Below are 26,420 nucleotides of genomic sequence, written 5' to 3' on the forward strand. Positions count from 1 at the left end.
TTCAATATTGATCAATTATCGATAATTTTCAAATAAATTTATCGATTTCCATATTGTATACACATGCAAGTGTTTCGCGAATAATCGAACATTCCGAATAAATAAAAGACATTTTGTATTAAAATTGCATAATTTCTCATTTATCAAATATAAAAGCTCATCTCCAACTTATAATATATTTCAATTTTTTTTTTAAAAAAACAAATCTTCTTTTTATATTATAAATTTATTGATGCGAGAACATTTTAGGTTATCTTTCAGCAAAACTTATCCTTTTCATCATGCTACAAATATCTGATGGAAAAGAGCGTACTGCGTCACGGCCCGTGGTTTGGTGTATGACGTGATGAAATGATACTCTCGATTTGGCCCTAGCTATGCCTCTGGGACCGAACACTCCGCTGCAGTGTTCATGCTTCACCTGTACAACTCATTCGCAGCTGCTATATTGAACAAAATAGAACGTATCCGGATTCAGGTACGAGATTTCCCCGTGTTGGTTGTTACTTTCCGTTTCGAGTCTATTGATGCACTGTGCAGTGGATGTGTGGATCGTGATTAAGGCATGAGATTTTGTATACGGTGTCATTTTTCAGGGATTCGTCGCATCCCACGCTGAAGGAAGTTGAAACATATAATCATGAACAATTGTTCATAGGTTTCTTTGCACCCTTACATGTGATCATTTTTCATTTATACAACTGACAACGAGACATGTGTCAATTACGTGCAATTTCACTAATTTGTAGAAACCGATTTCCGACTCTCCCGCGGCCGATTATCATCTAATTACACTGCAATGTTACTATAGCTTCTGTCGTCCATACATATGTTCGCCAAGTAATCCAGAACATTTAAGTATCGAAATTAAGCAAGCATCCTTGATATTATTCAGGCCATGTACAGGTAAGGTGCGAATTTACTGACTTACAGAAAATGTTGAATTACCACTCAACTACTTAAAATATACACAACATTACAAGTTTTAAACAAAAACACACTGCAGAAACAGCAAGCTTCCTAGACTCTATCTTGAGTTAGCAGCACAAATCCACATGGTATGACCGATAATGGTGGGAGAGCACCTAAAGAATCCAGATGAATTTACAAAATGCATTAGCCTCATAATTCCAAAGGACTCTTCAAAATTAGAACCATAACTCTCTAAACCTATTATGGCGCTGTCTTATTTGTCATATCCCTTAATCTCGATCATCTTCAACATTTACCTGAAACCAACTTCCGTGGGAAAAAATAATAATTTATAGAGGTTATGTCTTCTCTATACCTCGCTTACCATTATTGTGTGCGTGAATTATCGCCATGTCGATTCTTTAATGTCATCAACTCCTTCCTCTTTATCCTTGCCTCACTTGCTGCAATGGCATTCTTTAATTTTCTTGAAGCAGACATCAATGGTCGCCCTCGATTCTTCTCCAAGAAAACATGCCTAAAAGAATCCGCCCTCACGTTTCGGTTTGATGACAACTGGTGGTTATCTTCTTGGATATGAGCGACAGAAGATGAACAAGTGCGACACTGGTGAACGCGTGAAGCCTCATCTTTTGGTTTAACCCCGGGATGAGATCTGGGGGTACCAACTTGAGTAAGAAAAGGAAGTAACAAAGGTACAGGTAACAAGACTAAGGGTGTTCCTGGTTCAGTGCTAATACCTACTGGGCCATTTTGTCCTTGATCTGAACAGGGTTTCTCCCAAGTAGGCATCATGCCATCAGGATTAGTAACGTGTTGAGAACTGAAAATATCAGAAGATGGGACAACAGGGGGCCAGATGAAGGGAACGAAAGATGGGTGGTTATACAAGAAAAATGGAGGGTTGGTGACAGTAGCTGCAGTAGATATCTCTGCATGGGATGAATTTGATTGATCTTCTCGCCTTTCTCCTGCTTCGGTCGGCTTTCTTTTAGCCATCTGCAAAAGCAGAAACATGGTGATTTATGATAACAAATTTCAAGAATCGATGCATTCATCTTCCTATGATTTACCTCTGCTTTCAGAAATTCGTTTTTGTCTTTCAAATAATTATATTTCTTCATTACCAGCTCTTTTTCCTGCTCACAAGAATTATTAATGGCGACAAACTGCATTCAAGTATACTATTCAATGTGAACAATGATGAAAATTTAGTCAACTGTGTTCCTTGAGGACTGAACTAAGATTAAGAAAAGAAATGACATGCACCTTCTTCAAATACATATTCTCCTCCAACATATTAGCAGCTTTCCCCGTTAACTCCAGATACATGGTCTGGAAGTAAATTAAAATTTAGAATGTTTAATAGGGAAAAAAAACTTTAACAGTCAAACCATAGCAAAGAGAGTGAGATTGTGATTGGCCGATTCCTGCCTTCTGAAGAGAGGATGCAAACTCAAAAAATATCAACCCTCTTAAACAGTTTATTGATACAAATGTGTCCACAAGAAGTTATAAAGGGGTAAAATCGATGAACGGGCAACGCTAGTAATATTCATGTTTTCTTAAAAAAAACAAGATCTGCAGTGTCAACAATAATGCCATTGCCTGAAAGGCAACCTGTTTTCTATGGTTCACTTTCTAATATCTGGGATCCATGAACCTCGCATCAATGGTAAAATTCTAAAAATTCCAGACCAAGACAGGCATAGCTGGAGGTCAATTTGAAACCAAGAAGTTAAAACAATCAAGTAATGGTCTCAAGTGTATAAAAGCTCACCCCTTTTCACCTACTTAGTCAATGTAGGACTTTATCTCAAATATGAACCGATCAAGCTGAACTGAACAAAACAATCCAAAACTCTCCAAATTAATTCGGTAAACATTACTTCCCCATGTTGACAATATAATATGAAAAAGTAAGAATGTAGAGGGGAGACCAATTTCCCTTCAAGGTAAAATTCGTTATTGAAATCTTGCTGGTGTAAATAAATCCTTCAAAATACACTGCATTGGCTAAAGTATGTACTTACGCAATGCATAACTCTTACAACAAATAATGTTACAATCCCCTATTTTGCGTATTTAAGTTGACTTCTGATATTAACAACATATAGTATTATGTTATTATGTAGACAGAAAACACGTGTCAATCACCAAATTATGGGACATGAAATTGGATAAGAAATCTGAAGTTGATTCTTTTATGCCTCAGTTGCTGTTGGCCACACCTCTTTCCTTCACAAAACTCCATCTGAAGGCTCAAATTAAAAGTACATTCATCTGTCTCTTTCTTCCAATGTATAAACCTCCTTTTCCTTCTTTTCCTTGTTACAACCACATTCAAATTGAATTTATGATGCTTATCATACAAAATGTAAAAGAATTTTTGTACTGAACCAGAAGCCAGGTAGAGAGGTGAAGGAAAATATGATGAAGCATATTTACGAATCATATACATTAATAAAAGTCTTTCAAACATAGATGAAACGTACTTGTCTGCGTCTAATTGTCCGTCTAGCGGACTCTCTATTTGCTAGAACACGGCTAAGCCTCTGTGCTTCCTTCTCAGCCTAAATCGCAGATAATTAATTGACAAGAACACCACCACCAGATCGATGAAGAAGTGATCCAAGTTTATGTACCTCTGTCAAATTTTGCTTCGGTGTTCTGCAAACTTTTGACCGGCCACTTTTACAACATGTTTGACCGACTGCAGCCTCAACACTTTTTGCATTGTTCATGGGATCAGCAACTGTGGCAGACGTATTACCGGATAACTGTTGAACATCTATTCCTTGGTCCTGATACACGCATACAAAAGTGTTCTAAGAACAAGGTTTTTGCCATAAACCGCAGGGTAGGCTGAATGCTGGACTCAATTTTCCATGCTTACAAATATATGTTAGAAATACACATAGGCCCAAAAAATACAAAGCCTCGTCACCACTCTGAATGTTAAAATAACTACCTCAAACTAGTTCTGGCATGTAATTGCCAAGGCCTTAAGGCCCTAGCAATGTAACAAGCATGCTAAGATGGACCATCTCTACTGTCGAGTAAATTTTTTATGGTAATTTACGGAATTTAAGATTCCATTTTGCGCACAAGTTGGAATTCCATTGCTCCAGTCATATTCAATTTCTGGCATCGTATGCATAAATTTTTTATCACATCAGCTTTTCTCAGAAAGTAAGGTTCTTACTTTATAACACCAGTTCGTTTCAAGGAGAAAGGAATCATATTAAATATTGCAAGAGTATAACTAGTCGCTTCAACTCCAACCCCACCAAAAAAAAAACAGGAACGACTAGAAAGAATATGAAGAAAATAAACTAAAAACACGAGAATATTTTCCCTTCCTCTTTATAAAATAATCTTATCTTTCTAACAAAATATTCGGTCGCTTTTATCCTTTCTATCTAGGTCAAAGCGAAATGCCACTTACCTTCATCATCGGCAAAAAAAATTTACCCCAAACATGAGATTTTACTCACAATCCATCAATTCAAAGTGCAACCCATACAATTTCCAAACCTAACCCCATTGTCAAGATCTTTTCTAGGGTTGGATAAATCTGTATAATCCACAGTAAAACCCAACCCAATACTCGGAAAAATAAGTATCTTCGCGCAAGATGAAAATTCCAACTAGGATCGACGACCAAAAGAACTGAGTGGCTGATCTACAAACATAACCCTCTTGAAAACCTGAGGAGGTACTTCCCCCGACCAAGTACGAAATATTAGGCACAAAAATCGATACACTTAAAAAAACCTGAGATTCGGACAAGATTTGCTGAGTGGGCCGCCGTTCCCCCTTACCGTGGACGGCGGAGTAAGCTGGACAGCCCTGCCAGAGCTTCCGCGGCTTCCAGCTCAAACGTCAGCATCCGACCGTCCTCCACCTCCCCACGCGCCTCCTTTCCCCTTCTCACAAATTCCATAACCCAGATGGGAATCTCCTCACCTCTCTCTCTCTCTCTCTCTCTGGTTCTCCAGATTCTAAGCAGCTGACACTATGCCTAGATAGTTGATATGAACCTTTGCAGGCAAAAAAAAAAAAAAAAGCAAGGGATAGAAAACAAAGGAGCGGTGGTTGATGGACACGTGGTATGCCAATTCACGGTGGATACTATCTCTCGATTCCATGCGTTCCGATCTGCCACGTGTCAGTGCATCACGTGACGTGTGAGATGGAACAGATGAAATTTTAGTTATTAGTAATATAAAAGTAATTGGCGTAAATGCGGATAGACGTGAGTGTAATTCCCAAAAGGGAGAGTTGCGCATAATAAAAGCTGCTTCCCAACATTTGACTACGCGGTACAAGCGTGGGAAAATAAGGACCTTGGATATCGCATAGTGTATAATTGTGGGGTGAATATTTATATGTAAAATTTCTTCACAACTTAAATGTAGATTAAAATTTTTTATATTTTGATCATTAGTTTTTCGAACAGAAAAAGAAATTCGGAAAAACTTGAAAACATTTAATGCACAAACCATGGGGGTTTTCATGAAGGTTGGGTACAGTGTGTATCAAGTCTGCAGTCATATCTTCATTGCAAGGCTCCATAATTTCTATATTGACAAATCCTTTTCCAAAACCAAAATTCGTTTATCTTCAGCTCGATCCGTTGTAATATAATCTTGTCATGAACTATAGTATGATTTCGAATTTTTTCAAGGACATATTTATTTATAATTTTTAATATCTTTCGACGTCTCTGTTTACGTGCAAAGGCGTGAAATATATCTCACTAATCATTGGATTATTTGCAGTGAACGCAGTAAGAATAAAAGATGTCTTATACTAAACAGTCTTGGATGAACAAATCAATGTTCATAACAAATTGATCACCGCGGTGCATAGAAATACAGAGAAAATAAGCCGTTGACTTTCACCCGTACAAAAAATCACTCATATTTTACTGGCAAAGATTAGACCTTCTGTGGCTAGTTGATCCAAGCTGTCGACTGAAGGCTGGATACGCGCAACTCTAGCAATCGCCTTGTTTTCTTCAGGAGTGCCACTCTCTAAAAATGCACCAATTACTTTTCCATCTTTGATCCAATAGGATCCAAACTTGTGAGTGGGAGACGTTGGGTTGTTGTCACCAAAGAGCACAGTGTCGCCCACATTGTCGCCGTAGAACTGCCATGACAGGTCGAATGCCCGGGAATAGAAATATGGGAGGTAGTCATATTCGTCAATTGATTTTCCTTGCTCATCAGCGAAAATTGACTGCATAATAACATGTGAGTTTGGACTAGGTTAAAAACTCTGAGTTGCATTGTTAATAAAAAAAAAAAGGCATGATTATGAACATACGAAAATACAACATACCTTTACAGCATGTTCAGCAGATTTACGAGAGTGGTCAACGTGTTCGACTCTTCTGATGTCATTATACAGTTTCATGGGGAAAGTAGCAACATCACCCACAGCATATACACCGAGAGCACTCGTTTTGAAGAAAGCATCAGTCTACAGACAAAAGGTTAGACTATGTTCAAACTAAAGTCTCAGTTTCAACGATACAATACAATACAAAATGCTGGTGAAGATCATTATAAGCTCGGTAAGAGGCGATCTTTCATCAGTTCTGTTCTAGAAACTGGAGCTATACTGCACTTTAAGTTTCCTACTACGCATGGAGAGGATAAAACTTTTTATGCGCTATTTTCTCATGAAGGGTATTTCAATACTATTGCGAATACTTTGTTGGTGATTAAAATTATTACAGAATTTTCAAAACAGGGGGAAATATTTCTTTCCAGACTGTTGAAATCCTAAATATCTATGCTATTTATTAAAGATGCGTCGTTTACTACTAATGTCTAACTAAAGTGATTGTTTTATCCGCTTAAAAATAAAATACAATAAAATCAAAGCTCAATAACAATATTTTAAAAAAATACGACTAAATATATAGAAGTTTAATATTTAATTAGATTTATATTAACATTGAATGCGTGCAAAAAGACAGTGGTATATATAATGAATATGTTCCAAGAAAAACTCATTCTCACAAAATTTCAGGGTCTGAAACCTTCTTGGTGCTGCTTGTTACATATAGTGTTCCATTAAACCCACAAATCTCTACAGAAGCCTTAATAAAACATCAATTTCAAAGATAAACTAATCAAGTAAGAAAGCATATCAAAACGCTGGCAAGAAAGTAAGGTTCCTTTACTGAGAAAATGAAAGTTTGAAACTTCTCACCTTAATGCCACCCTTTTCCTCCTCAACCTGGCCCTTGAATAAGGATGTAATTGGCCTTCCACCTACGCCAACAACAACAATATCAGCATCCAGCACTCTGCCATCCTTAAGTTTTACATCTGTAACCTGAAAGATGACGAAAGAATTTACAGTCTTGATATTTGAAATTTAGTCAAGATCACTGGTCCCGCGATGGTGGAGTTTTATACTCGAGAGAATTTACCTCCCCAGTTTCATTGGTGCCAAACCCCACAGCAACTGTGCCCTTGATGATATTGACTCCCTTGTTAGCATAGTAATCTTCATAAAAAGCAGCTATACCAGCAGTGAATAACCTAGGCACTGTAAAATCAAGTTTTAGAGTCAGTAGAAGCTGATCGTATATGTATTTAGTTGGATGCCTTCATGCCAACAATTATTCAAACTACTTAAAAAATGGAACCAAAAGCAAAGTAAACTTACTACACCAAGGTTCTGGATAAACCATAGTGACATCAATATGATTGATTCTCAGAGCAGCGCTTAGCTCAAGACCTATGTATCCTCCGCCAACAACGACCGCCTTTCCATTTTTCTTTTCTTTGATTGCTTCAACAAGTTTATCAGCATCATCAATTTCTCTCAGATACAAAATGTTTTTGGCATCAGCCCCTTGCACGCCAAAGTCAGTCAAGCGAAGAACCTGAATGAAAGGAACTTAAAAAGTTTGAACCGCGGCCAATGACATGAAATCAGACAAAAAAAAAATCCACGAGAATCATTCTCAAGGAAAGATGCCTAACAGTTGATCCGGTTGCTATAACAAGAGTTTGATACTTGAAAATATCACCAGCAGCACTGATGAGCGTATTTGATGAAAGATCTGCTTTAGTTATCTCTGTGCTAAGAATCAAAGATATCCCTGACAAGATTCAGAGAGACGCTTGTGTGAATGGTGCATAAGTTGACAAATGATGTACAGCATTTACTGTAACGAAATGTGATACAGAAGAAGGTATCACCTTTCTCAGTGTACCATTCAGGAAGGAGCCTCTCTCCTCCACTTCCAACACAGACATGAAAACCTGGAAGTCTAGCGGTTCCTGAAGGAAAAAAAAAAGCTGAATAAAATCAGCTATATATCTGATGAGACTGCAGATACTTGGATTAGAAGAAAGGGAAAGCTTGGTCATGTGAACATCAAACCGCTAAGAAAATATGAAAAATAACAATTGTTGTTTATCATGAAAGACATTACTAGTTTTTAATTATGAGAATCGTGTATTGAAGAAGTAACATACTGTTGAAGTTCAATTCTTTAGTGCACAGGAGTGACATGACAACATTCTTACTCATGGTATATCACATTTGTACAGGTCTATAAGGACATAGTCTCCTCCCAGTACGTGAGCTAAAGAGCAACCAGGTATATTTTGATACCTGGTGCTTCGTTATTGACAGGAAAACTGAACATAAATCAACCTACCCTCAGGAAATAGGTATGCCTTGCTAAGTGCTGGACGTTCATAAGGAGCCACCTGAAACAATCATTTATTATGTGTTTTGATATTCAGTATAAGGAAACAAATTAGGAGCCACCAGAAACAATCATTAGTACATGCTTTGACACTCAGTACAAAGAACAACTCATTTTCGTACATGGCAGTCTTCAAAATACTTCAATGTACATAAAAATCATACAGAAAAACTTCAGGCAAGAGTAGATGAGAAGCGCATTTCAACATTGACCAATAAAGCATTGCTTGAATCAAAATCCAAAAGTAAGTTAGAAATCTTTCCCATCGCCAAGAATCTGGTAACAAATAAAATTCTTGAAGTTTACTACAGCTGAGTTTATCATCACAGTCACAGGTAGGCAAAGAGAAGATAAAAATCTTGTACGGTCAACTTACATGGAAATCAATCTAAACATGCGAAAATAAAAAAAGGAATATGATGTTCAAACAGTTAAGAAGGATGTCAGAAACAAAAAAAGTACAGAACTGGGAAACAGCATCCAGGATATACAAAAGTAAACTTTTTACTCTCTAAATAAATGATGGAAAATGAAAAAACCAAGTAAAAACCTAACACATATCTTATCAACCAAGTTCAACATTTGGCAGTATAAGGTAGCCAATTTTGTCACACCATGTTCAAGGTCATCGAGGGATAACCAGCAAGTCCCAGCTCATATAATTAAACTCATACCTCCTCTTTGGAAATGATAGCCAATTCACCAGGTTGCACACCCTGCTTGGCGAATTCCCTGGCAGCATATCCCTGAAAGCATGAAGAAAGTTCAATCCGTCGGATCTTTACAAACATGACCGATATAAAAATACACTATTCTTAGGCCTAGTTAGATTGGTGTGGTGGCGTTTTAATTGGTGCAATCAAAAATAAAACGTCAGTACACAACGATTGTAGTCATTAACTTCTTTAAGCCAAACGAAGTAATTATAGACCACCACAATTCTCTACAAGCAAAGACTTCTCCCTTAAGTATAAGACCGCGACATCAAGCAGCAACCGAGAAAACAAACAAAGCCTCTGCAGGTAAATATTTATATAAATTCCAGTAAATCTACTGACAAAACAGTTTATGAAATTACAGTAAAAGAATTGCTTCCTCTTTCCAATTGAATTATTCTGAAAAAAAAAAGAATTAACAAACAATCTCATGCCCACGTGATAAAACATTTACACACAATACATCATCAACAAAGCTAAGCTACGGGAAAAAAAATATATACAAGGAATGAACGCTCACAGCTGAAACACCACCGCCGAGGATCACGTACTTGAACGACTTCTCGGCCATAGAATCGAATCAAAATTCAACTGATCGATCGGTCGTCTGTACTCTGTAGGATTAAAAGTCACAGGAGCTGGAGTAGATTCACCGTTTGGGGTTGGTGAGGACCGAGATAACGAAAAACATTATTCAGATGGGATAAAATGGGCGATTGTGATTTGACGATAGACACGCTGTTGAAATCAATTATGTGCATCCACGTGTCGTCATTCTGGGCCCCGAAACTGCCAAAATTAATATTTAATTTTGGGCTTTTGGAAACAAATCCAAATCAAGGATTTCGGGCTTAGTGAAGGCCTCAGTTTCTAAATAACGGTTCGAATTATTTTATTTATTTACATTCTTTTTTTTTTTTTGAAAAATTTATTTACATTCTGTTTTATATATAATATGAATATAAAGTGGGGTGAATTTTGAAATATTATATCATTTGACATTTTTGTCCATAAATTATTATTTAACAATAATTATTTTTAGTATTATTTATGGAACTCGATATTGGTGTAACCAAGTCGGATCAAAATAGTTTAGATGACATGTTAAATTTTGTTATATAGTAAAGATATATTCACTTTTTCAAATTAAATAAAACACACTTATGATACGTTTCAAAGTTAATATAATGGATGTATATTATAAATGCTTAAACTATCAATATAATTAATTAAATCTTATAATTAGTAATATGTGCACGCTCATGATATTCATGAGACGTGTCACATTTATTAAAAAAATTGATGAATTGGCTAACAAAAATAATAAAAATATGATATCATGGAATAAAAATGATGAAACATTTGTTAAAAGAATTAAAGGGTTTACATGCCCTATATTATGGGATTTATAAAAATGCGCATTCCCATTGGAATAGTCATTAAATTATAGGAATTGTCAGTTCCTTTTAATAATATTAACAATTATTTTAAATAAACATGATTATAATAATGACCCCGAATAATCAAAGATTATAATAACAAATATACCAACAATAATAATGATAATAACTATCAGTACTTTACCGAAAGCAAGAATTAATTATCGCCTTCTGGAAAATATTTTTTTCTTAAATAACTTTGACATCTTAACATTGATTTTTAAGAAAAATATTTAAAAAATAAAAAAGCACTTTTCAAATTTTTTTAATTTAAAACAAAGTCTTAATTTATGCCTAAAAAATATAAAAAACTGTTTTATATGGTCGATAATGGCTGAACAAGATTTTACACCTTCATTAAAGTGAATTAGTTATATAAATAGAAGGACATATTCACGCTCGATCGTCATTCCTTAATCTACATACATACATATATATATATATATATATATATATATATATATATATATATATATAGGTGAGTGACACTCCATCGGTGCTCATAAAAATGTGCACGGTAGGTGTGCAGGATATCAAAAATGTATATATATAAAGTAAATTGTATGTTTACTCGAAAACTTCTCACGTTATCTTGTCGCTATCTTATATATTATCCTGACATGAAAACAAAAATTATAATTAAATTAAATTTTGAAAATAACTTGTAGATCAAATACATATACGTATAATCGTGTACTAATATAATACAACAACGAAGCCTCTTGTTCTATCAATAAATGTTAAGCATGTGCAAACGGAAAGAGACACGAAACATGCACAAATATCGTTTTCGATGCGTTTATATCACTCACCCAGATATTTTATAATTGAATATATCCAGTTGTTTGAGTCACAATTAATTTAATAATTTAATAACTTTATAAATATGTGAATTGGGTCCAGCCAACTTCTCAATTGTTGGTGAGTTGGTTTCTTGTTCTATAATCTTTAATCTCATATATTATTATTATTATTATTTCTCATTTTTTCATGTCACACCAATCCCTGAAGTAACACAACAAATATTTTCGGATTCGTCGTCGTTTTACGAAAATCGTTAATTTGATTTGCTATTGGAGACTCTTCTAATACCTAATAAACAATTTTAAATAATCAATCTTTCTCTAAGTTAGGCAAGGGTGTCGCATTTCAAATTGGAAAATTAATATTTATAAAATGAGTGTGTCTCATGTGAGACCGTCTCACGGATCTTAATCTATGAGATGGGTCAACCCTACCCATATTCACAATGAAAAGTAATACTCTTAGCTTAAAAGATAATACTTTTTTTCATGGATAATCCATTTAAGAGATTCGTCTCACAAATATGACCCGTGAGACCGTCTCACACAATTTTTGTCTTATAAAATTGGATGGGATATGTACTTTGAACTTTAATTTTAATGCTACATTTCAAATTAATAAATATTATGTTCATATATTATGATTTTCAAAAACAAAAATGGTAAAAACTTATGTGAGACGATCTCACATGTCGTATTTTGTTAGACGGATATCTTATTTGGCTTATCAATGAAAAAATATTATTTTTTATGCTAAGAATATTACTTTTTATTGTGAATATCGGTAGAGTTGACTCGTCTTACAGATAAAGATTCGTGAGACCGTCTCACAAGAAACCTACTCAATAAAAATAGGATAAGTTGCTACTCTATCCTAATCTAAAGTACCAGGACATTTATACATAATAACAATATTTTAATTTTATAATTTATAATAAAATTGACGAAGATTAAACTCAGCCGCAGCTAGCTAGGGTGGGGATGTCCATGCATGATCCATAATAATGAACAGTGAATATATATGGTGAGTAGTGAGTACCATTATTAAGACCTAATAATAAACCTACCTTCTTCATTCACAATCCATTATATAGATCTACCAACGCAACCGGTAAATCAATCGACAATCAAGATCGGCCGCGCCACCTCCCGCGGCCACTCCCGTGATCAATCGTGCATCATACCTCTACTTTGTCCAGGAAAATGTGTTCCGATTTTTTTTTGGAGATAGATCAGGGGAGAAAGATTTCCAAGGAAAGGAGAGTGGTGACTTACGAGGAGTGTCAGAAGAATCACGCGGCGAGAATAGGCAAGTACGCCGTGGACGGCTGCTGCGAGTTCATGCCAACGGGTGGAGAAGGGAGCGGCTCGGCTTTCAGGTGCGCTGCATGCGGCTGTCACCGGAATTTTCACAGGAAGGTGGTGCACGATGTGGGGATAAACTATGATTCTTGGTCCAAATCCTCCACTCCCAAATGACAGTATTCATATATATGCGATTGTATCACGTCACCTGATTAATTTTTTTTTTTTTGTTTTATTTTCCCTTTTGATTTTTATTGCTTCGTGGGTTTTATTGGAAATTATAAATTTAGGATTTTCATTGTATTTTGACCTTTTCTGTAATTTAATATTTTTCGAGTTACCAAAGTTTCATTGTTGAAATCGATCTCCTCCGAGAAGCTTTCAAGATAGTATCGGATCGATTGATTTCCATTTGTTTTCTGAGTACTAATTACGTACAAATAATTAAGTTTGTAAATAAAATACCCTTCACTATAATACATAATCATTGTGCATTGTTTTCGAAAAATAAAATTTTAAAAAATTGTAGTAGCAAAATAATGAACAAATTTTAATACGGCGCTTTTACTCAGCAGAAGTATTTGTTTTCTACAAACATGGAAAACTATAATTTGTATTTGTGAATTGAGACAATAATCAATCATTAAAAATTATAGTTTCGATGCTCATAGATATATTATTTGATTCAAACTTAAATGTTATCGAATTCAAACAAGCTTGAATTGAGAGAGCAAAATGATTTGGCCAAAAAAATTAAGCAAAATTCACTTTTTCTTTCCAAAAAACTTACTTGACCATAAACATTTGACTATCTTGATTATTCACGATTTTATTTTATAGCACCTAAAATTTCCTTGCAACAAAAAACAAGAAAAAAAATGTCAACATTTGTATATTTTGGCAAATAATATGATTCGAAACGAACCAGATAAGATTTTTTTTTGAATGGAGATAATAGAGTATTATATGAGAAGGATGTGAATGTGTCCATGAACAAAACTATAACCAATCTATATTTTTCTTGTGGCAAAAACTTATATGAGACGGTCTCACGGATCGTATTTGTGAGACGGATCTCTTATCTGGGTCACCCATGAAAAAGTACTACTTTTTATGCTAAAAGTATTACTTTTTATTGTGAATATGGGTAGGATTGACCCGTCTCACAGATTATGATCCGTGAGACGGTGTCACATGACACTCACTCTTTTCTTGTTGATTCTCCTTCTTAAGTATTTTGCTTCAAATATTATGTTTAATCCCGCTGTTCTCTTAGATAAAGCTTTGATAAACTAATATATATGCCTCAGTTTTTATTTATATTTTTCATCGATATATATATATATATATATATATATATATATATATATATATATATATATTTATATATATATATATATATCACGTGAATTAGAGTGGAATAAGATCATTATTGTGCTTTTAAGGCATATTTCTCAGTAAAAGACACATTAACACGAATCAAACCATAGAATAATACAATAAAAAAACCGTTTATTATTTGGTTAGTGGTTCATTGATGACTAATTATATTTCGGGAAATGATAATTAACTTTGTTTCTGTAACTTGTATATTTTGTATTTTTGGTACAATCTTATAATATGTCCACTAACTTGTACTTTTTTTTTTTTAATTTTAGTCATATTTCATTAGAGCATGGATATAACATAGATACATTAACAATGTATGTCGTTATGCTAGCAATTTTTTATCGCACGTCATTATTTTTCAATGTCACGTCAACATTTTAATTAAAAAACATTGTGAGTGAGTCTCATGTGAGACCGTCTCACGGATCATAATCTGTGAGACGGGTCAACCCTATCCATATTCACAATAAAAAGTAATACTCTTAGCATAAAAAGTGATACTTTTTCATGAGTGACCCAAATAAGAGATCCGTCTCACAAATAAGATCCGTGAGACCGTCTCACACAAGTTTTTGCCAAACATTATAATATAAAAACTTTAAGGGTGTGTTTGGTTGAGTGGATTAAATAAAAATAGATTAATAGTCCAATATTTATCGTTAAAATTTTAAGTTGTTTTAATAAACATTTTAATCCGGTTTAAGATCTAATTTTATTAATCAAATAGTTATCTATAAAATTGGATCTTAAACCGGGTCAAAATGATTATTAAAACAACTTAAAATTTTAACGATAAATATTTGACTATTAATCTATCTCGGGTTCTAATTAAATGGATCCACTCCACCTGCTGTTCATTGGATCAGTCCACGTTGCGACTTGCCCGTCACTGTTCCATTTATTTTTCAACTATGTCTATTAAAAGCTAATTTACGTAAGCTGTCACGTTATCTCCTAGCTAGCTATAGGCATTCATTCACCTCATTCAATTTCTATGTGCGTTTGAAAATGCTATATGTAGGTTTAAGTAAAAATTTGTATGAGACGATTTCACTGATTGTATTTTGTGAGAGTCATTCATAAAAAAAATATTATTTTTTATTGTGAATATCGGTAGAGTTGACATGTCTTACTGATAAAAAATTGTGAGATCGTCTCATAAGAGACATATTTCTATGTTTATGGGCATTGACTTGATCAGTTAATTGAGATGTTGATTTTAGTTTAGTAACACAATCAAGTATCAAATATTTTATATCTTTTATTTTCATCGAGTCTTGTACATTTTATTGTAGTTTTTATCCATTTAAATTGAGTTGTAATTTACATTTATGTTTTTTTTTTCTCTGATCAAAATATGGTTATTGGTTTTGAAAACTTTTCAGGGTAATTTTTTTCGAGGTATATTTATTAAATTTTTTGAAATTATATATCATTGAATTTTGTCCCTCAACTGCATTTCTGGCTTTGGCCTTGTTTGAACTCAACCGATAAGATCATATTGCATTGTCATTTGCAAATCTTATATACATAACATCATTATGTGGTATATGGATTTATTTTTATATTATATTGTGTATTAAAGTTGGGACAAAATAATGTCATTGTTTGTTTTTTAAAATTACAAAAATATTTAATCCTTTATCCAATAAAATAAGCTCAACCACGTTAGCATCGTCAACTCAAGATCCGTATTTTTTGGATAAAAAACTTAATATTTGTTCCAATTTTAATTTCTAATTTTTTTCAAACAATTGTACTTATAAATATAAAATTGAATATTGTGTGCATATGAACACTAATTATGTAATACGTTGAAACTAATGAAATTGCTTTTCTACCTTAACGTATATGTATGTATATATATTTTGACTTTTAATTCTTAACATTCGCGTTTTAATTTTGCACACATCTTGTACTTTAACATAATAATCTAAATTTGATTTCTATTTTTTAAAATTTATGTTATAATAAGAATACTTATAAAAAATAATCGGCTAGCTAGATATGTACACGACGTCAAAAAATATGAATAAGAATTACATATATGAACAAATGTAATACCAAGAAAGAAATTTCGTTTTTTATCCAGTAAGAACAACATAGTGCTGTTTCAAAAGAAGATGCAGCTCGACTAGATAGTTGGTTCGGCACGATAGGGGATGTCCCCCGCCTATAATTTTTTTGTACAGAAAAGGAGGGAGATGACCTTGGAAGCCTCTGTTGTGTAGAAGTTATGTCACCCCAAAACATTGATTTGTACTACGGTTATTTGCACGTAAAAATATTTTCTCCCGTGACAAATTGACATTTGTGATTGATAAAAGTTGTTTTCTTTGCAATGCTGCAGACGAGTCTCTTCTTCATCTTTTTTCAGGTGCAATGTCACGAAGAGCATATGGAACAAGATTCGGGAATGGCTTGGAATGAAGAAGACCATATATAGCAACTCCCACGGCAATTCTGAATGTGTTTCGTAACATCTACAGGGAAATTCAATGATTACGAGAATGAGACTTGCATGGCTTGTGGCTATGATATATCAGAATTTACGGAATCAAGTCATTTTTTAGAACGAAAACCGAATGTTGATGAAACTATCAAGAAGATTCGGATTCATATTTTTCGTTGTATTCCTAATTCAAGTTATGTTATTGATGTACTAGTGTAATTTGTTGATCCGAGTAATAGTCGTTCTTAAATCTCCTGTGGATACTTGTAAACTGTATTTTTTTATCTTTTAATGAATGTTAAATTCTTAAGAAAAAAGAAGAAGAAGAAGCATATATAAAAAAAATTGGTAATTTAGCTCAAATTTATTGAAATATTTAACCAATGTTCTATAAGTCAATCACATGAGGCAAAAACTTGTGTAAGATGGTCTCACTGATCGTATTTTGTGAGACAGATTTTTTATTTGGATCATCCATGAAAAAATATTATTTTTTTATGCTAATAATATTACTTTTTATTGTGAATATCGATAGGGTTGGCCGATCTCACGGATAAAGATTCGTGAGACTGTCTCACAAGAGACATACTCAATACACAAATCACAGTTGATATCCTAATTTGAAAATCGAACAGATAAATCCAACGAAAATTATAATTGTTTGTAATTTATTTGATATCAAAATTTCATATTTGAGACGAGACATTCGATTCGAGACTCATTTATAAAAAAATTTTGTGTACTAAAAAAAGAGCTTCATTTTTCAAATATTAATTTTTTTTCGAATAACTTTGTTTTCAGTCACGATCAGTTATATGTAATTGTATCTAGAGATACGAATTCCAATGATAATTTTTTGCATGTGATTGTGATAACAATCCGAAAAATTCTACAACAGATGTTGTATGCAAATAAGTTTTTCAAAATTTATAAATTATTTTTTTCATAATTGCACTATCTATAATCAATTTATTTTATTTTTATTTTAATTATTTTTTTTCAAATATTCATATTTATTAATATTAATAATTAATTATATGAAACAACATATCTTATGTCGCAAAAATAATATTTTATCAGTAAAAGATGCACACACGTTGCATGTGTTATTGTTGTTTTTAATTTTATCAAACAATGCTAAACAATTAACACGAAATTAATTTCAATTTTGAAAAATTTTTCTATTTAAAATAGAAATTTTGTTAAAATTTTTTTATATATAAATATGGAGTGACTTGAGAAAGTATAAAAAATAAAATGACTTGAAAAAAGTTTTCAGTAAAATAAAAATAAAAATTTTAAAATTAAATATTTGGACGTCTTTTAATATAGATATATCTTACTAATGAATACTAGTTGAAAAAAAAAAAGAAAAAGGAAAAGAAATAAAAATCCAGACGTTTTGCAATCTGTCCGATACCAATGTCCGAGACGAAGTATCCTTTCTGTGACAATTATAAAAGTAAATTCACCTAAAAAAAGAGTTTGGTTTTACCAATCACGAGTGAAAAAATTCTAATTGCATTTCTTATTTTAAAAGTTCCCCGCCACCGAGCTGCGCTGCTCTCGCGCCGTCAACTCCGCTCTCATGTCTCCACTTCACCTCCTCCCACTCGACGCTTTGAAGTAAACTGTATGTTCTTTATTCAATTAATCATGCACTGCAATTTTATTCGTTACGCGGTCGCTGAATTTTCATTTTTTGGCCATCTCATTGCTAGGGTTTTGTACAATCATTGCATTTTTAGTTGTTCTGGACGAATGATCGTGTTTCATTAGCTGTTTGAAGTCGACATTTTTTTTTTAAATCTCGTTTACTGTTACGTTTTAGGTGATTTATATTGACAATAGTAGGCTTCAGCCGGGGAAACTCTGCTAACGCGGAATGGCTGAATCTTCGAGGTGAAACATGAAAAGAAGCACTTACATGTTTTTTTTACCGTTTCTGAAATATCATGTATCATAATTCAGAAATTGATAAAGTCTTCTAAATAAGCAAAAAAATAATATTCTTTCTAAGTGAATTTCAGGGAAGATAAGAGTGACATGCTTCGGATATTAGTGGCCACGGATTGTCATCTTGGTTATATGGAGAAGGATGAAATCCGGAGGCATGATTCCTTTCAGGCATTTGAGGAAATTTGCTCAATCGCTGAGCAAAAAGAGGTTTATATATTCTAATTTAACAGTGTTCTCACATTTTTCTATACAGCTAGTACTAAAAAATATCAATCAAACTTTATAGGAGGCATTCCCTTGTGCCCAGATGGTTCTGTAGCAATGCTTGATACTTGTGTTGATATTATTTGTCAGTTCTTCAAATATTCTTTTTCCATATCCATCATGCAAGAGTTTCAAAATCCTGAAAGCCATCACCTGTTACAATTTTTCTTTTTTTTTTTGGGCCCATTTTCTTCTTCTTCTTCTTCTCTCCAATACTCGTGCTTGTAGTTTACAAACTTTTATTTACATATGCATCAATTGAGATTTCTTATTTTTTTTTAGGTAGATCTCATACTTCTGGGCGGTGATCTTTTTCATGAGAACAAGCCTTCACGGTCTACCTTAGTGAAAGCCATTGAAATCCTCCGTCGTCACTGTCTCAATGATCGTCCAGTTCAGTTTCAAGTCGTCAGTGACCAGACTGTGAATTTCGCAAATTCGTAATCTTCTATACGTTTCATTCAATTTTCTACAAGAAAAAGTTTGGACTTTTTGTTTTCCACCTTTTTTGACTAAGATTGATGCAATGCATTTTCAGGTTCAAGACTTCAATGGTACCATTATTTGCATCTCTTTGTCTACGAAGCTTAATCTATAATTAACAACCTTACAAAAATCGAATTTGATAGAAATACTTGTAGACTTGGGTCACACTAACACCAATTTTGAAAGTATCTGTTAATTAAGAATCTTGTAGACTTTGTCCACACTGTAATATTTCAAATATGTTACTTTAATTGTTCTAGGTGATGTCATCACTCAATTTGTAATTTTGCTATATTCTCTATATGTAGCTTCGGCCATGTAAACTATGAAGATCCTCATTTCAATGTTGGATTGCCCGTGTTCAGCATTCATGGAAATCACGATGATCCTGCTGGAGTGGTATGGATTCTATGGTAAATTCATTGCATGTTTCTCTCTTCAAAATCATGTTTTATGGATGCATAATATAGAAAATTTCTCGATTAAGTTCTTTGATTCTGAAATCCTTACCTCTGAGTCAGAACAAATATTGTAACTGGAACAGAAAAGTTTCAATTGAATTAATGATTTTAAGACCTTTTTTCATGCCAACGAGGAAGTATTATCCGATATAGTTTCTTTTCATTAAGAAATTTTTATCGGATTCTATCCACATCTATCATTCTCTGAATTTCATTCTTGACATATTTGCATCTGAACTCTGATTATGATATTGGTGAAAATTTCTGATCCACATGAGTTTATTTTCGTTTTCTCTCTTTTATACACTTTTTATGCGGCAATATGAGAAAAGTCTGCTATATCTCAGACAATTTTTTTTCTGGGCATCCTTGTCTGCTATTGTCTCCAGGACAATCTTTCTGCTGTTGATATTCTTTCGGCGTGTAATCTTGTGAACTATTTTGGAAAAATGGTTCTCGAAGGTTCTGGTGTTGGGCAGATCACTCTTTGTCCTATTCTTATGAGAAAGGTATGGGCCACAATACCTTGTGTGAAAACTGGTTCGGTTGCATTTGCATCTATTAAATTTCTGTCCTATGGCTTCTATGTCATGAATTTTAGGGTTCAACATCCGTAGCTCTTTATGGCCTAGGGAATATCAGAGATGAACGACTTAATCGAATGTTTCAGGTGTCTTTTTTATGATTCTATGTATTTTCAGTCAGTGTCTTAACTGACAACTAGGTTCTCTAATTATGATTCTTTTATGTGCATTAGACACCTCATGCTGTGCAATGGATGAGACCTGAAGCTCAAGAAGGTTGTCAGGTTTCGGACTGGTTCAACATGCTTGTACTTCATCAAAATAGGTACCAATAGATGTTTATGTTTTATTGGAACTGATGTGGAACAATTGAATTGACTCAAACATGTAATCGGGCTATAAGATATTGAGTTTAATATTTCAGTAGTTTGTTTAAGTAATAACTTCTGGATTTTGCTTACAGAGTGAAAGCAAATCCTAAAAATGCTATAAACGAGCACTTTCTGCCTCGATTTTTGGACTTTATTGTATGGGGACATGAGCATGAATGCCTTGTTGATCCTCAGGTTCTGAACTCTTGAGGCATTTTCATTGGTTTTACCTGTTGCTACTTGGTTACAGAATCCGATTGAGTGTGTTTTTTATGATAGGAAGTCCCGGGCATGGGTTTCCACATTACTCAACCTGGTTCATCTGTAGCAACTTCGCTCATTGACGGTGAATCAAAACCAAAGCATGTCCTTCTTCTAGAGGTTAAGGTAGTTATCGACCTGAGTTTTTTCTTCTCATTAAATATTTTTGCGCGTGCTTGCTTTTATATTCCCTACTTTTGTTTTTTATTTTTTCAGTTTTGATTTTGTAAATTTGATTTCATTACCAGGGGAATCAATATCGACCAACCAAGATACCTCTAAATTCAGTGAGGCCTTTTGAATATACAGAGGTAGAGACATTTTTATGTGTTCCACAAGTGGATGAATTTCCATTGAGGTACTCAATTATTAACATACAGGTAGTATTAAAGGATGAACCCGATATTGATGCGAACGATCAGAATTCTATCCTAGAATATTTGGATAACGTGGTAAGGGCTTCACATTTATCCATGTTCTTTTTATCCTATCAGATAAACAAAATCAGACAAGTTGCCTCTTCTGCATTTGTTGCATTGTTGGTTCATCGATACCATGCTACCTTTTTCATTGAGGCCTTTTTATTCTTTTGAGATTGTTTATTTCTGCAGGTCAGAAATCTGATCGATAAATCTAGTCAAAAGGCTATCAACAAAGCAGAGCTCAAGCTTCCTTTAGTTAGAGTAAAGGTGAAATATTGTATTCTTTTTGGATTTTTTTGGCCTTTTCCGCATGGTCCATCCTTTCCTAATTGTTGGTCTAGACAACATTTGTATTTTTTCAAACCTTTCTTGTGATTGTGTAGGTAGACTACTCTGGGTTCATGACGATAAACCCACAAAGATTTGGTCAAAAATATGTCGGGAAGGTGTGTATAACATTTAGCCAACCCACCACACACCCAAAATGTTACATGAATGATGAATTGTATGGCTTTTTTACGATATATAGGTTGCAAATCCTCAAGATATCCTTATATTTTCCAAAGCATCAAGAAGAGGTCGAGCTGAAGGTAAATGATATGTCTCATTAAACTCTTTGATGTTTTCATTTTTATTCAGCTGCAAGGCTGTTTTCTAGTTTCCTTATGGAAAATTTGTTCTCATATTGCAGCATAACATTTACTAATTCCTAAAGAAAGATTGTTTCGCATAAAAACACCCCTAATGAAAATTATATCATTCAATTTGCTCAAAGCTCTTTGTTTTTTTTATCCCCTTGAATTGAGCTTGATAGATTGCAAAGGTTCATTGCTTTGATCATTGGCCTATGAGAAGTGTCACTACACGAATTAAGCATGTTTGTTAATATGTTATTATCGATCTTTAGATCAAATTCAATTATTAAGGTAAAAAGTAAATTCAGATTGTTCATCCACTTCCATAACACAAAAAACCACCAATGGTGACCACTTCCAATGATCCCTCCGTTCGGTCAATATGCTGCTTGTATGTGCCACAAATCGGCTGTTGAAGCTAACATAATTCTCTATTGAAGTTATATTAAAGACATGACTGGTTTTTGTGATTGATGACATGATTGATTGGTTGGAAGGGAGATAAGAGGAATTGGATGAATAAAGAGATTCAGAAAAAGATTTCAGTGAATAGACAAGAGCTCTAATATCATGTAGAGTGTAGAAATCTGATACTTATAATTGTGTTTTGAAAAATTTAGACACTTCAGTTATATGGACATTTATCATCTAAAAAAAGTAGCAAAATATTTTAACCAAATATACAACTCAACCCGGTTTCCATTTTTAAATTAATTTTTTACAAGAGCTGGAAAATCTAGTTTTTCCTTTTGATTTATACCCGCCTTGTTCTTTGAACTATTTTGATAAATGGTAACTATGTAATGCTGTGCCCTAGATAAAATTGATGATTCTGAACGGCTTCGACCAGAAGAGCTGAATCAACAGAACATTGAAGCCTTAGTTGCCGAGAGTAATCTGGTAATAGATTGAATCTTATCCTTTTTTTTTTAATACTTTCGAATCAAATCCTCAGTTGGATCCAGAACATTGAAACCAAACTTGATCCAATGATTACTGTCAAAAGTTTTTATACTTGAAAAGGGTTTTTTAAAAATTAAGATTAAGGATATGGCTCGGCTCCAACACCATTTGTGTTTATTTCCATTCGCTCCCATTTAATACAATGACAGTAAATATATTACTCTTGGTGTTTATGTTATGTGCTTTTTTTGGTCTTTTATCTGGACCCACTTTCACCATATACTTTTTCAGAAAATGGAGATACTCCCTGTCAGTGACTTGGACGTCGCATTACACAATTTTGTCAACAAAGATGATAAAATGGCCTTTTATTCCTGTTTGCAATATAACCTTGAAGAAACTCGCGTAAGTGCTGTATCTTTATTCTCAATTTGTCTGGTGACATTCCTGCTTGTTGTGTAGCAGTACAATTATTATCATTTCCATCAATTTTGGTTGTTTGATTAGTAGTTGTTTTAATCACAACAACTAACTAATGATGTAAAATTTTGCCTTTGACAGAATAGAATTGCCGGGGATTCGGATATTCATAAGTTTGAAGAGGAAGACATAATTGTCAAAGTTGGAGAATGTTTAGAGGCAAGAATATTATTTACTTATCCCCTTACATTTTTCTTGTCAGCTCTTGGTTCCAGCAATTCTTATCACCATGTCCTTGAATTTGCATCCCTCTCTGAAAATGTGTGCAAGCACATATGTAATATAATCAAAGCCCACATGATAGAGCATAGGCCGGTAAACTCTTGTTTAGAGTATAATATAGGTTCTTTTATTTTTCCACACACTACATTCCCTCCATTGTGCTACTACAAATGTTATGACACCTTTTGAATTGTAATTATTCTCTAGTTGAACTGGGTCCTTCTCATTTGGACACGATTATTTGCAGGAACGTGTGAAAGAAAGAGCCTCAAAAACAGAAGGCCAACAACAGTTCACATTTAGCGGCCAATCGTCTGAGGTATGCTTGTATCCTATTGCCTAGTGCGAAATAAGATTCTTATAAGATGTATGCTTGGCTATCTATTTATATTTTGTTACTTGGTCGATTCCATCAGAACATTACAAACACAAAGAGTAATGTAGGACGTGAAGCTTCCTTCAGCGATGACGAGGATGCCGCTTTATTTGCTGGCACAAAGTCTACCAGGAAAGGAAAGAAAGATCTGTCACAAACTTTTAGGACCTCTCACGACTCATCAGAAGCTGGTAAAACTATTGCCAGAGGAAGGGGAAGAGGTAGAGGTAGAGGCAGGGCTTCCAGTACATTAAAGCAAACAACATTAGACGCAGCCCTGAGTTTACGTCCTTCGCGAAGGTCAGTTTTATGTTCTAGAGTCTAGAGGCTGCCTTTTGATATGTTCTGTTTTAATCATGAAAATGCTTTCAACTTTTCATTTCTGTGAGGAATTTCTACATGATATTTATTTCCCTAGATCTGCATCAACTGTTACATCAGCTTCAGTTCAGAGTTTGGCTGATGATGAGGACATCGTGGACTCAGATTCAAATGACGAAACTGAGAAATTTGACTCAAAAGATATTGATGGTAGTTCGGTATGGACAAACTCTCAAGTTATTTCTCTAACTGTAAGTTTTAGCTTTTACTTTTTGTTTGATTCTGGGTCATAATTTGTATGTTTGAAGGATGATGCTCTACCTCTCCAAGGCAAGGGAAGAAAAAGAGCTGCTTCAAGGGGAAGGGGTAGAGGATCTGCCACAGCCTCTAAGAGGGGAAGAAAATCAGATAGCTCTTCTGCTTCTCTTCAAAGATTGCTTACTAGTAGAGAAGAAGACGACGACGACGATGACGAAATAGTGAAGAAACTTAGTGCACCTCAACCTCGGGTAATTGATATATACTACTTTAAATGGAACACTTGTGTTTCTCAATTTCTTTGCTCATGTTTCTGTACTATGGTTTACAAGTCGAAAAAATGGAAACTAGAGCTATTCCAAGTATGACATGCCCGCGTTCCTCTGCCCTCTTAGATATGTGTATTTATTATAGATCACACACCAAGGATCAGTGTTCTCTCGTCAATAAGGAACTCAAACAAAATTTTGTAATTAGCTTTGATTGTTTAACTAAGATTGTGCTTGAATTGATGAATTTCATTTGGAGGGAGGAGAGATTTGATTTGGGAAAATATTTTTAGGATGAGTTTCAAGTGTGACTTATCACACAATTGAAATTGCATGAGTTTGATATGGAGTTTACTTTGAATTTCACTTTATACTTTATTCATCAAAACAAGATAAGAAATTTGAAATTCATAATTTCAAATCAAATCCATCGAAGCACACCTTGAGAAAGAGTTCAACCGGTGATGACTCAAAAGAAACAAGTGCACTAAATCTTTGTCTTTTGGGAAACCTGGCACCCCGAAATGGAATCCCACGAGTCATTTCTTGGAGTTTAACCCCAGTGTGACTGACTCTGCACTTCTGATTTTTTCCAACATGTATATGTGGATCATATAGAAAATTATAAAATTAAACCTTCGGAGTTTTATTATTATTGCTATAACTTTTTTTTTGTGTGTATAGGTGACAAGAAACTACGGCGCTTTAAGAAGGTAGCTAACTTCCCTGAAATATCCCAGATGGACGCAACGACAAGAATCCATGTGAGTCGAGAATCATTACAATGAGCTGGCGTAGCTTTAATGTAATATTGGTGTAAATGATCGTGGTTCAAAATTCAAACGGCACTCTTTCCTATATATCTATTGCAACAATTACTGTTTTGTGTATTACTTGGAATTTTTTTGGAGGTTATCGCTACTCGTTTTTGTATGATGATCAAAGTACGACTCGCAGATTCTGTTACCGACTTACTTTATATAGTTTAATTTATTTAAGTAAGATGTGAGGATTGTGACAGTCATTGTCTGAGTTAGTATTGTCATTTCCCGCGACTGGAATTTGAAAGTAATGTATTAGATTTAAAAGTAAATTCGAAGGATCCCATATTGTACTATTAAATTTCAAAACAATTTGATATTTTCATCCAAACAATTTATGAGGTAAAAAATGTTAATAAGTTATATTTGGATGTATGAACTTGGAGTTAAGAGTTTCAAGTTTACAATGACAATCTATTGTTTTGTTTGGATAATTTTATTTCAAATCTTGATTAAATATTTTTTGAATGATTGTAATTTCAAATTTATATTATTATAGAGATATTTTAGATTATTTTGAATATTTTTTAAAATTTAAATTATCTCATTCGAACAAAACCCATATTTGGGTAAAGGTGTGTACGTGCACTATTTAACCCATATTTA

At 33.8% G+C, this 26,420-nt stretch overlaps 3 protein-coding genes and 1 long non-coding RNA gene across 17 annotated transcripts; 2 read left to right on the forward strand and 2 right to left on the reverse strand.

Moving 5' to 3' along the window:
* Window positions 1–270: 270 nt before the first annotated feature.
* Window positions 271–1,261, forward strand: LOC140817359 (uncharacterized). Its single transcript, XR_012114752.1, has 2 exons — window positions 271–478; window positions 597–1,261. It is a non-coding gene; the product is annotated as an uncharacterized lncRNA (long non-coding RNA).
* LOC140817311 (uncharacterized) lies at window positions 902–4,985 on the reverse strand. Of its 11 annotated transcripts, XR_012114750.1 has the most exons (8): window positions 4,711–4,984; window positions 3,579–3,737; window positions 3,429–3,506; window positions 2,203–2,268; window positions 2,007–2,102; window positions 1,298–1,932; window positions 1,171–1,229; window positions 902–1,085 (listed from the first exon to the last, which is right to left on the reverse strand). XR_012114750.1 is itself a non-coding variant. In XM_073176981.1 (7 exons), the coding sequence occupies exons 2-6, from the start codon at window positions 3,675–3,677 to the stop codon at window positions 1,300–1,302; spliced, it is 972 nt and encodes a 323-aa protein (XP_073033082.1). In that variant the 5' UTR covers window positions 3,678–3,737; window positions 4,711–4,984; the 3' UTR covers window positions 902–1,085; window positions 1,298–1,299. The 11 variants fall into 11 exon arrangements, 9 of the variants coding, with proteins under 9 accessions (XP_073033082.1, XP_073033058.1, XP_073033071.1 ...); XR_012114748.1 differs by having other exon boundaries at window positions 1,171–1,932; window positions 4,711–4,983; XM_073176981.1 differs by lacking the exon at window positions 1,171–1,229.
* A 741-nt stretch (window positions 4,986–5,726) lies between these two features.
* On the reverse strand, window positions 5,727–10,092 carry LOC140817364 (monodehydroascorbate reductase). Its single transcript, XM_073177020.1, has 10 exons — window positions 9,914–10,092; window positions 9,352–9,423; window positions 8,627–8,678; window positions 8,163–8,243; window positions 7,944–8,062; window positions 7,624–7,843; window positions 7,385–7,503; window positions 7,162–7,287; window positions 6,283–6,423; window positions 5,727–6,180 (listed from the first exon to the last, which is right to left on the reverse strand). Exons 1-10 carry the CDS (start codon window positions 9,962–9,964, stop codon window positions 5,857–5,859), a joined length of 1,305 nt encoding a protein of 434 aa, XP_073033121.1. The 5' UTR covers window positions 9,965–10,092; the 3' UTR covers window positions 5,727–5,856.
* Window positions 10,093–18,277: 8,185 nt separating this feature from the next.
* Window positions 18,278–26,001, forward strand: LOC140817373 (double-strand break repair protein MRE11). Of its 4 annotated transcripts, XM_073177028.1 has the most exons (23): window positions 18,278–18,414; window positions 18,613–18,683; window positions 18,812–18,947; window positions 19,287–19,444; window positions 19,799–19,889; window positions 20,341–20,460; window positions 20,553–20,621; window positions 20,709–20,800; window positions 20,939–21,041; window positions 21,126–21,233; window positions 21,356–21,418; window positions 21,488–21,559; window positions 21,719–21,796; window positions 21,913–21,975; window positions 22,059–22,119; window positions 22,982–23,064; window positions 23,359–23,472; window positions 23,629–23,706; window positions 24,017–24,088; window positions 24,186–24,445; window positions 24,564–24,684; window positions 24,775–24,975; window positions 25,678–25,999. In XM_073177028.1, the coding sequence occupies exons 2-23, from the start codon at window positions 18,667–18,669 to the stop codon at window positions 25,708–25,710; spliced, it is 2,193 nt and encodes a 730-aa protein (XP_073033129.1). In that variant the 5' UTR covers window positions 18,278–18,414; window positions 18,613–18,666; the 3' UTR covers window positions 25,711–25,999. The 4 variants fall into 4 exon arrangements, with proteins under 4 accessions (XP_073033129.1, XP_073033136.1, XP_073033146.1 ...); XM_073177035.1 differs by lacking the exon at window positions 23,629–23,706 and having other exon boundaries at window positions 25,678–26,001; XM_073177045.1 differs by lacking the exons at window positions 24,564–24,684; window positions 24,775–24,975; window positions 25,678–25,999 and having other exon boundaries at window positions 24,214–24,436.
* Window positions 26,002–26,420: the final 419 nt, after the last annotated feature.

Source organism: Primulina eburnea, chromosome 2 (genome assembly GCF_022965805.1).
Source record: "Primulina eburnea isolate SZY01 chromosome 2, ASM2296580v1, whole genome shotgun sequence".
In the NCBI taxonomy this organism is placed as follows: domain Eukaryota; kingdom Viridiplantae; phylum Streptophyta; class Magnoliopsida; order Lamiales; family Gesneriaceae; genus Primulina; species Primulina eburnea.

What these genes read in the sequence shown, in the direction of transcription:
- LOC140817364 (XM_073177020.1), bottom strand. Translation starts at nt 9,964, where the DNA reads ATGGCCGAGAAGTCGTTCAAGTACGTGATCCTCGGCGGTGGTGTTTCA. An exon ending in TCGGCGGTGGTGTTTCAGCT is followed by an intron (nt 9,424 to 9,913) that starts GTGAGCGTTCAT and finishes TCATGCTTTCAG; the next exon opens with GGATATGCTGCCAGGGAATT. An exon ending in TGAATGGTACACTGAGAAAG is followed by an intron (nt 8,063 to 8,162) that starts GTGATACCTTCT and finishes GAATCTTGTCAG; the next exon opens with GGATATCTTTGATTCTTAGC.
- LOC140817311 (XM_073176970.1), bottom strand. Translation starts at nt 3,677, where the DNA reads ATGAACAATGCAAAAAGTGTTGAGGCTGCAGTCGGTCAAACATGTTGT. An exon ending in CGAAGCAAAATTTGACAGAG is followed by an intron (nt 3,507 to 3,578) that starts GTACATAAACTT and finishes TCTGCGATTTAG; the next exon opens with GCTGAGAAGGAAGCACAGAG. An exon ending in GGACAATTAGACGCAGACAA is followed by an intron (nt 2,269 to 3,428) that starts GTACGTTTCATC and finishes ATTTACTTCCAG; the next exon opens with ACCATGTATCTGGAGTTAAC.
- LOC140817373 (XM_073177028.1), top strand. An exon ending in GGCCTTTTGAATATACAGAG is followed by an intron (nt 21,419 to 21,487) that starts GTAGAGACATTT and finishes ATTAACATACAG; the next exon opens with GTAGTATTAAAGGATGAACC. An exon ending in AGTTTACGTCCTTCGCGAAG is followed by an intron (nt 24,446 to 24,563) that starts GTCAGTTTTATG and finishes TTATTTCCCTAG; the next exon opens with ATCTGCATCAACTGTTACAT.